The 9,614-nt window shown below is 65.1% G+C and overlaps 2 protein-coding genes across 2 annotated transcripts; both read right to left on the bottom strand.

The window, feature by feature from the left end:
• Nucleotides 1–5,329: 5,329 nt before the first annotated feature.
• PURB (purine rich element binding protein B) lies at nucleotides 5,330–6,515 on the bottom strand. The gene has a single exon (XM_064731206.1). It carries the CDS (start codon nucleotides 6,475–6,477, stop codon nucleotides 5,473–5,475), a length of 1,005 nt encoding a protein of 334 aa, XP_064587276.1. The 5' UTR covers nucleotides 6,478–6,515; the 3' UTR covers nucleotides 5,330–5,472.
• A 1,249-nt stretch (nucleotides 6,516–7,764) lies between these two features.
• On the bottom strand, nucleotides 7,765–9,321 carry LOC135456869 (cytochrome c oxidase subunit 5B, mitochondrial). Its single transcript, XM_064731013.1, has 4 exons — nucleotides 9,164–9,321; nucleotides 8,986–9,059; nucleotides 8,376–8,475; nucleotides 7,765–8,039 (listed from the first exon to the last, which is right to left on the bottom strand). Exons 1-4 carry the CDS (start codon nucleotides 9,255–9,257, stop codon nucleotides 7,927–7,929), a joined length of 381 nt encoding a protein of 126 aa, XP_064587083.1. The 5' UTR covers nucleotides 9,258–9,321; the 3' UTR covers nucleotides 7,765–7,926.
• Nucleotides 9,322–9,614: the final 293 nt, after the last annotated feature.

Raw genomic sequence — 9,614 nt, 5'->3', positions numbered from 1 at the left:
GACGGCGGTGTGGCCAAAAAGCCCAAAAACTCACGGCCCTGTTTGGGGGGAAGAGGGGCCCCTTTTCCGAGCAAACATGTCACAGCGAATAAAACCTCAGTTCCTCATGACGGGCCCCGTTCAGTGCCGAATGGAACCTCACTGTGGGGCGAGCTGAGCTCGTAAACGGAACCGGGGATTCGCCAGCGAGGGTCGGTGCCAGGGCAGCGGCCAGGACCTGGTGGACCCCACACAGGGGAGCCCCGCACAGCACAGCCCTGCCCGGCTGGAGCCGGGGCCCGGGCCCCTCAGCCCGTGCGGCCGCTGCCCCACGGCCATGGGGTGTCCTGCCGGCCGGGCCTCAGCTTCCCTCCATAGCGGGCGGGGTGGAGAGCCGCGCACCGTGCCCGCTCCTCCTCTCACCGCCGGGGGGCTACGGTCCCCTCACCCCGCTCCGCCCGGGGGAGGCGGCACCTGTTCCTGCTCCCCCGGCTGTCCCGGTGCCAGTTTCCCTGCACTGGGCAGGGCCGAGGCGGCCCGCGCCCCTCGCTGCAGCTGCCGGGGGCTCAGGGTGCGCCCACCCCTCATGCCGCAGCTGCCTCTGCCCCCCGGGAGTGCCGCACCTGCCCCGGGGTGCAGCAACTGCCGCGGGCTGCGCCCCCCCGGGCTCCATCCAGGGCCCCCCGGCTGTCCCCGGGGCCCCTCCAGCTGTCCCCAGCTCCCCCGATGCCCGGGGGGGCCGCAGCAGCTGCGGGGTGCGGTGGGGCCGGGGATGGGGCCGGAGGAGCCGCTCCCCGGGCCGCGGGGGTATGCGGGCCGCGGGCTCGGCACGGGGAGGAGCCGCGGGGGGGGCGGGGGTCGCGGCGGGCCCCGGTGGCGGTGACAGCGATGGCGGTGACGGCGGCTCATGCGCAGGCGGTCCCCGCGTGTCCTCAGATGAGCCCGAGCCCGCAGGGAGCCGCAGCGCGGGGGGCGGGGGCTGCGGCAGCGCCGGCCGGTGGGGACACGGCACGGGCACGGCGGGGACACGGCACGGCGCCCCGGGCACCGCTCCGTGATGGCACGGCCGTGGGACGGCACACGCACCTGACACACGGCACGCAGGCGTGTGCGTGGCACGCAACGCTTTCGCATCTGTGCACACACACCTGCCTGAGCCATGGCACACTCACCGCACACGGGCCGCGCCAAACCCTGCCAGCCTTACACCCGCACACAGCAGGCAGCCATGTGATGGCACAAATGCCTTACACACACTTTACACACACCCTCCCACAGCAGGCAGCCATGTGATGGCACAATGCCGTATACTCACTTTACACACACCTTACACACGGAGCCGTGTGCTGGCACGCACACCTCACACACACCCACACACACGTTATGCTGTGCACACACCATGAGCTGTGACACACCATGCCTGTGCCACGCCAAGCCTCCTCCCTCCCCACCGTGCTGGTCCCCAGCTCCCCTGAGTGAGGCGATCCCCTCTGGACACCCCAGGTTCCGTTTGTGGGGGACATCCTGCGTGTCCCTGCAATGCCACAGGGTGACCACCCCACCCCTCACCACCAGCTCCACCCTGCAGGGCCCCCCACGGCACCCCCAAGGAGCAAGTCGGGCCCGGGCTGGTTTTCATTCACTTTTCCGCATACTTTATTTGTTACAAACATACAATTCTTTAAATATAGACTGTAAAACTCCATTTGCAAAAATCTGCTACGTCAGGAGTGCTCGGAGCAGGAGGAGTTCGTCGCGTCGGCCTCGTCTGCGCTAGTGGTAACACCCAGGACCTGCCTCCGGCCCCTGGAGCCGCCCCGCCGGCCGCAGGGAAGGGACACGGGGGCCCCGGCCCCCCCGGCCGCCTAAAGTGCAGGTTTGCTTTAGTTTTTGTTTTTCTTTCATTAAAAAAATAACAGGAATAAAACTTTCTTTTTTTTTCTCTTTTCGGCAAAGGGACGTCATGGCGAGCGCTCGGGGAGGGAGTTGGCGCTCCCGGGATCTGCTGCTCCGAGGAGGATCCGCTGCTCGGAGGAGGATCCAACATTCACGGGATCCAGTTCTCAGGGGATCCAACTCTCCGAGGAGGATCTGCCGCTTGGAGAAGACCCCAGCTCGAAGAGGAGGGTCTAGTGTTTGGAGGATCCAACTCTCAGAGGATCCAGCTCTTGGAGGATCCAGTTCTTGAAGGATCCAGCTCTCGAAGGAGGATCGGGCACTCAGAGGATCCAGCTTTCGGAGGATGCCATTCTTGGAGGACCCAGCTGTCAGCGAATCCAGCTCTTGGAGGAGGATGCAGCGCTCTCCCCACCGATGCTGTCCCAGCCCGTGGCTGGGCTGCCCCGTGTCTGGAGCCGCTCTCGCCGCTGCTCTGAGGCCAGAGCCCCGGGGTGGGATGGGGCTGCAGGCCGTGCCGTGCCGTGCCGTGCTCCTCCCCGGCCGTCCCGCCCGCATCGGGCTGCTCCCGCCAACGCCCAACCCCGGCAACGCTGGCTCTACCGGCTCCGCGAGGATGAGGAGGGCGAGGAGGGCGAGGGCCTCGCCCTGCAAGAACAGCTGGGAGCATCCACGGAGCCCACACTGGGAATACCTGCTGAGCTCCCTGGTGCACCACCCTGCCTACCCCCAGTGCTCCCTCAGCTGCTCTTTTAAAATCTTTTCCAGTTTTTTGCGATTTTTTTTCCCACATTTTGCTTTTTTTATGAGAGGCCAGTGAGGGTCTGGGTTGGTTTTGTCACCAACATGAGGAGCAATGGCGTGGCCCCCCAAACCAGCCCCCACTGCCCCCAAATCGCCTGGAAACACGGCAGGAGAATCCAAATTTTCTTTTGTATTTTTTAGGGCAAAAAGAACTGAAGCTGTTTGAACTTGCCCTGGAAGCACCACCCGCTCCAGACCCAGCCATTTGGGGCATTTTCCAGTGGGTTTTGGGGCGCTGTACAAGACTTCCAATATTCTGTCTGTACAGCCATCATCGCGTTCTCCATCAGCCCCTCTGGGGCAGCAAAGCTGGAAGTACCAGGAATTCGGGATATTTTCCCCCCTATTTGTGGTTTAAAAATAAAAATTAAAAAAAGAGAAAAAAGCAATTTGCCCATTTTCTACAGAATTCAACCCAAAACCCAACCGAATCTGAGCTATGTACACACAGCCATGTCTATACACACGGAGATGGGAAGGGGGTCGGGGGAGATGCCGGCGTTGTCCCGCTTTCCTGGGACACTCCCAACGCCTCCTGGGGGGCTCCAAGAGAAAAAATAACCCAAAACTGCCCCCCAAGATCCCCGCCCCCATGGCCGCTCCCCTCGCTCCAGCTGGCACCTCAAATCCCCTTTTTCCCCTATTTTATCTCATTTTGGCTGTTTTTCTCCGCTGTCTTCCCCCGACGTGCTCTGCTCTTCCCACCCAAATGGGGCTGTGGGAGGTTGTGTCCATGGATCCAGCGCTTCTCTGGCCAGGAAAGGCTCCCTGGGCCAACGCCGGGAGCTCTTTTTTGGGTTTATTACTGGATTTAGGTGGTTTTGCCTTGCTTTTTTTTTCCTCTTCCACGTATTTCTAGCCAGCTCCCCAGAGCTGGGCCGGGCCGGCAGCAATTCCGCCGCTCTCCCAGAGTAGAAATAAGGCTAAATCACCGCAATTCAGCCAAAAGAAAGAAACCCAAAGGAATATATATATATTTTTATATATATATATATATATATATCTCATCCTCTTCAAAAATAAAAGGAGAGGTCCCGCGGCTGGACGCCGGTGAGTCCCGCGGAGCTGGGAGCGTTCTTCCCCCCAAACCCGTCGTCGCCGTCGTGGTTTATGGATTTTTCTCCGTGGCAAAGAACACAGGACCAGGAGGATGGGTGGATACAGCAGGAATTCACCGGAAAGAGCTGCCTGAGGGTACAAAATACAGTACAGGACACATCGGCCATCGAGGAAGGACTATTGCTCCCGAGTGAGTGAGTGAGGGATCCGGGTCCTTTGCGACGGAGAAGGCTTAAAAACGGGATAAACGGAAGAAATTCGCTTTAAAAATCCCTTTAAAAAGAGCGACGGCAGCGGGAGCGGCGGGAGCAGCGGGACGGGGCCGGGGGCCGGACGGACGGACGGATGGACAGCGGCGTGGGGGCTCCCCCAGGGCTCTGCGGCCGTTCCTCACTTCCCAATAAATATGGAGAGAGGGAGATGCCGGATCCGTGGTAATAAATTAAGGAGGCAGCTGATTGGGCTCCCAAAAATGGATTAAAAGGAGAAAAAAAAAAAGAAAAGTCCTACAAGTGGTGAAACCGTTGGAGAAGAAGAGGCAAAACTTTGGAATGAGAGCGATGGAGTTCAGAGTTATGGGAAAACGGGGTGAAAAACCGGAATTCTGTACAGGGCAGGACTGAGCCGAGGGAGTGAAAAAGAATTAAAAAAAAAAGACTATTTGAGAGTGGAAAAATGTGTTTAATAGGAGGTGGCTGGAGGGACCAGGCGGCGCCAGGGCCGGGCCCAGGGGGGCAAAAAAAGACAAAAGGAGGCAAAAAATAACAATAAACCTCCAAAATCCACCCCCAAGGTGCCGGGGCCGGGCGTGGCCACGGATTTGGGGCCGGAAAATCCAATTTGGGTGAAGCCAAGGGGCGGATTCCGGCGGGTCCTGGTGAAACGGGGCCGGAGGCGCCTTATTTGGAGAGAAGGGGAAGATGGTTCGCCCCGTCGAGTTTTTCCTTGTGCTTTGTGCCGGCGCCTCCCCCTTCCCGGCGGGAAACGGGGAGGGGGGGAAAAACGGTCAAAAATCGGCAAAACCGAGGAAATCTTCCCTAAATGCCAGGGAGCCGCCAGCTCGGGGCGGGTTCCAGTTCGGGCGCCTGGAGTTTGCATCCCGAAAAAAAAAAAACCAAAAAACCAAAAAGAACCTCCCCCCACCCAAAAAAAAAAAAAAAGTGGAAAGAGGAGGAAAGGAAAAAAAAAAAAAAAAAAGGAAAATGAAGGGAAAATCACAAGCCGAGGGAACGGCCGTTGGTCCAAGGTGCCTCCGCTGCCCCCCCCGCCCCCGGCGCTGCCGCCGCCGCTCGGCTCCGGGGCCCTCGCGTGCTGGTTTAGATGGGGGGGCACCGGGAGAGGAGGGGGCTGCGGGTGACCCCCTGCCCCCCCCAAAGCAGCGAGTCCTGGGGTCCGGGGGTCCCTGGTGGGAGCCGGGGAGGGGCCGGGGGGCCACGGCACGGTCGGGCCGGTTTCTCTCTCGCCGGTGGCGGCAGGAGGGGGGGCTCGGGGGCTCGGGGACCCCCGCGCCCCACCGCTGCTGGGGGGGGGGCTCGGGGACCCCTTCGTCCCTTTGCTGGGAGCGGGGACCCGGGGGGTTTGGGGACCCCTTCACCCCGTCGCTGGGAGGGGGAAGGGGGGCTCCGGGACCCCTCTGCCCCGTCGCTGGGAGGGGGGATCGGGGACCCGCTCGCCCCGGGGCTCGGGGGGGGTGGTGGGGGGCCGGCGTCGGGGTCGAGGGCTGGGGGGATCGGCTCAGTCGTCGTCCACGTCGTCGCCGTCGGAGTCGTCACCGGCGCCGCTGCCGCTGCCGGGTCCCGGCGGGCCGGCGCGCCGGTCGTAGAGCTTGTCCCGCTGGCGCTCCTGGATGTCGCGCATCTCCTCGGCGTAGCGGCAGAAGGCGCCGCCGAACTTGGCCCAGGCCTTGTAGGGGACGGTGATGGCGTTGCGGTAGGACGGCTTCACCTCGCTGACCCGCAGGAACACCCCGTACTTGTTGCAGCCCACGTCGAAGAAGAAGCGCTTGGAGTCCACGGTGATGGACGTGCCCTCGGGCAGCTCCCCGTAGAGGCCCCCGCCGCCCGGGCCGCCGCCGCCGGGGCCGCCCAGCTCGTCCTCCTCGCCGCCGTAGTCGTCGATGAGCTTGGCCAGGGCGTCGCGGAACTCGATGAGGCCCTGGGCGGGCAGCGCGATGGTCTGGCCGCTCTGCAGCCCGGGGGGGCCTCCCGCGAACCCCCCCGGGCCGCCGGGGCCGCGGTTCACGGTCTGGCGGATGCGCAGGAAGCGCCCGCGCTGGTTCTCCTTCAGGTCCAGGTAGTACTTGCGGTTCTCCCGCACCAGGAACTCGCTCTTGAGGGCGCGGCGGGGCCCGGCGCCGTCCTCGCCCGGCGGCCCCGCGGCCTGGGCCAGCTGCTCGGGGCTGGACGGGCCCAGCTGCGCGTAGTGCTCGATGAAGTCGCCCAGGTAGTCGCGGAACTCGGCGGCCACGGCCATGGAGAGCGTGAGGCGGCTCTTGGAGCCGCCCGCGCCCACCTCGGCGATCTTGAGGAAGCGGCCCTTGGCGTTCTGCTTCACGTCCAGGTAGAAGCGCTTGTTCTGGATGTCCAGCCGCTTGGACGCCAGCTCCTGCGTCTCCTGCTCGGGGCCGGCCGCGCCGCCGCCGCCGGGCCCCGCGGCCGGGCCGGCCCCCCCCGCCCCGCCGCGGGCGGTCCCGAACCCGCCGCCGCCGCCGCGCTCGCTGCCGCTGTCCCCGTCCGCCATCTTGTCCGCCCGCCCCGCGCGCCGCCCGCTTCCGGCCCCGCTGCGACACCGCTGACGTCACCGCCGCACCGCCGCCGTCACGTGCGCCGGAGGCCCCGCCCGCCGCGTCCCCGCGCGCCCCCGGCGAAGCTCCGCCCCCTCTCTAGGCCCCGCCCCGAAGCCCCCTCCCCACCAATTCCGTCGCTCCGAGTCCCGCCCCCAGCTGTCAGTCACCGCGGCCACGCCTCCCATTGGTCGCGGGGCCCGGGCCCCGCCCCGTCGCCCCCTCCCCTCCATTGAGCGCAGCGTTCTGCTGCCCGGCTGTCAATCACGGCCACCGCTCGCTCCTATTGGTCAACGCAGCCCAGGGCCCCGCCCCACCGGCTGTCAGTCATGGGCAGTGGCACATCTTATTGGTCCGTGAAGCCCCGCCCCAGCTCCTCCTTTCATTGAGTGCAGATTTCCACCCTCCCCTGCTGTCAATCACAGCCTCCTGCTGCCCCCATTGGCCCGTGGTGTCCAAAGCCCCACCCTCAGCTGTCTCTCACTGTTAGCTCAGCTCCCATTGGCCAGCAAGGCAGACAGCTCCGCCCCCTCCGGCCGGGGATGCATGATGTCATGGCCAGTCAGCGTGACATCATCGATGACATCATGGCTGGCCAGCGGCTCTGTGGCCACACTTTGGACGGGCAAACTCCAAAGTCTGCCCTGAGCTGGGCCTGGAGGGCAGAACCCACCAAAACCTGCCAGAACCCTCCAGAACCTCCTGGAGCCCCCCAGAACATTCTGGAACACCCCAGACCTAGCCCTGACCCCAGGCAGGGAGGAACTGCCCAAGGGGAGTCCTCGAGTCCCGGCCATGGTCACCCCTAAGTGACACCCTGGGACCACGCAGGGTCTCTGGGGATCACCTGGGAACCTTCAGGGACATCCTGAGGTCCTGTGGTCCTTCCCCAGGAGATGGAGCCACCGGCGCCCGCCTGGACGGGCACCCTGGGACCCTCTTGGGTGACACCCACGGGACAGGCCAGCGCACGCCCGAGGGGACAAACGGCCCTGGGGGGTCCCCTGTATGTGTGGGAGGGGGCGGTGATCTGTCCAGGAGACTGTGGGGCCCCCAGGAGGCTCTGGGACCCACCCAGCCCCCTCAGTGCTCAGGGGACAAAGGGGACAAAGCCACCACGGGATCCACTCAGTGTCCCACCCCACCCAGCCCCAGGGCAAGGGGACAATGAGATGGGGTCCCCCTCAGACCCCCTGGACCCCTCCCCACCCATGGTGATGCCCCCAGCACAGACACAGCCAGGCTCTCCACACAAACTCTTTATGGGGGGAATTGGGAGGTCCAACAGAGCCCCAGGAGGGGAGGCAGGGGGACCCCAGCCCCTCGGTGGGGCAGCTCAGTTTGGGGGGATTTGGGGGTCCCCCAGCCCTCAGTGGGGAAGCAGTGTGGGGGGATTTGGGGGCCCCTCAGTGGGGCAGCTCGTGGGGGATCAGTTTGTAGTGGGCGCCGCAGGAGGGGCAGCGCTGGGGCTCGCCCTTGTGCAGCCAGAACCAAACCACGTAGCTGCTGTCCTCCTCACCTGGGGGGACAGGAACAGCGTGGGACACACGGACAGGGACAGGGGGACGGGGACAGAGGGACAGGGACAAAGCACAAGGACAGAAGGGGATGGACAAATGGACAAGGGACAGGAATGGACACACAGACACCGTGGACAGGCATGGGTGGGAGGATGGACACACAGACAGGAAAGGGACAGACAGATGCAGGGATGGATGATCACATGGACAGTTAAAGGACAAACACATGGACGCGGGGACAGACGGACATGAGCACAGGACAGATGGACACAGGGACCGTGAGATGCACTGCCACAGGGATGGACGGACACACAGACAGGGCCAGGAGCACTCACAGACGCAGCCCACGATGCGCTTGCTGGACACAGAGGGCACGAGGTTGGGATCCTGCTTGGTGCCCGCGTAGCGCTTGGGCCGGAACATGCTGTACGGGTCCTGGAGGGCACCCCGGGCTCTGAGACCCCCTGAGCCACCCCAGAACCCCTCGAGGGCAGCCTGGCCCCGCGAACCCCAAACCTGGCATCCCCAACTCCACCCCGAGACCCCCTGTGCCTGAGAGTCCCCCACCTCTGAGCCCCCAGAACTCTCCAGCCCCAGACTCTGCAGCCCTCCAAGGGCACCAACACTGGAATACCACCCCCCAGATGAGCCCCCCACCACCCGAGCACCCCCTAAACCCCCGGGACCCCCAGATCTCCTCACCCCCGACCCCTCTGACCCCACCCCCGCCAAGGGCACGAGAACCCTGAAATAACCCAAGCCCGCGGCCACCCCCGAACCCCCGCAGAACACCGTGAGGCTCCCCCTGACACCCATCCGCCGATCTCTGCCCCTCCAAGGGCAGCCGAACCCCGAAACCGCCCCGGAGCCCCTCGGCATCCCTCGGGCCACCCCCGCCCTCCGGCTGACCCCGGCCCCAGCCCCACCGCGCTCCCCGGCACTCACCAGCCCCTTGTTCGTGGCCTCCATCACCTTCCGCTCCAAGCCGGTCGCCTGCTCCTCATCGCTGGCCAGGTTTCCTGCGGGGCTCCGTCACACCGGGGTTGCACACACGCACCCCATCCCGCCCCGCTCCCCCCGCCGTCCCCCCCGCCGTGCCCCCCGCTCCCCCGCCCCCGCTCACCGGGCACGCCGAGCTGGCGGGCGGGCGCGGCGCGGGCCGAGGCCGCGGGCAGGAGCCGCAGGGCCGCGCTCACCCGCAGTAACCTTGAGGCCATGGCGGCGAGACTGGCGGCACTTCCGGCGCGGGCGGAAGCGGAAGTGACGTTGGGCGGGACGGCGGGAACGCCAGATGTAGCGGCGCGGCAGCACCGGAGCCACGCCCACAAGCTCGGAGCCCCTCCCCTTGCGGGAGACCCCGCCTATACATCACGCCCATGTGATTGACTCCGCCCCTATGGTGGGCACGCCCTGTGTGCCACGCCCTTGTCCTGGCCACGCCCCGATACTGCCCCGCCCCTGTGTGTGGCCCCGCCCCCAGAGCGGGTCCGGGGGTCCCAGGGGGCGGGGCTGAGATTTGGGATGGGAGAGGGGACCCCCGAGGGGACAGGGACAGTGTGAGGGGACAGGGACAC

The sequence above is a fragment of the Zonotrichia leucophrys genome, chromosome 22, assembly GCF_028769735.1.
Source record: "Zonotrichia leucophrys gambelii isolate GWCS_2022_RI chromosome 22, RI_Zleu_2.0, whole genome shotgun sequence".
Taxonomy (NCBI): domain Eukaryota; kingdom Metazoa; phylum Chordata; class Aves; order Passeriformes; family Passerellidae; genus Zonotrichia; species Zonotrichia leucophrys.
This window is presented reverse-complemented; position numbering and strand designations above follow the sequence as displayed.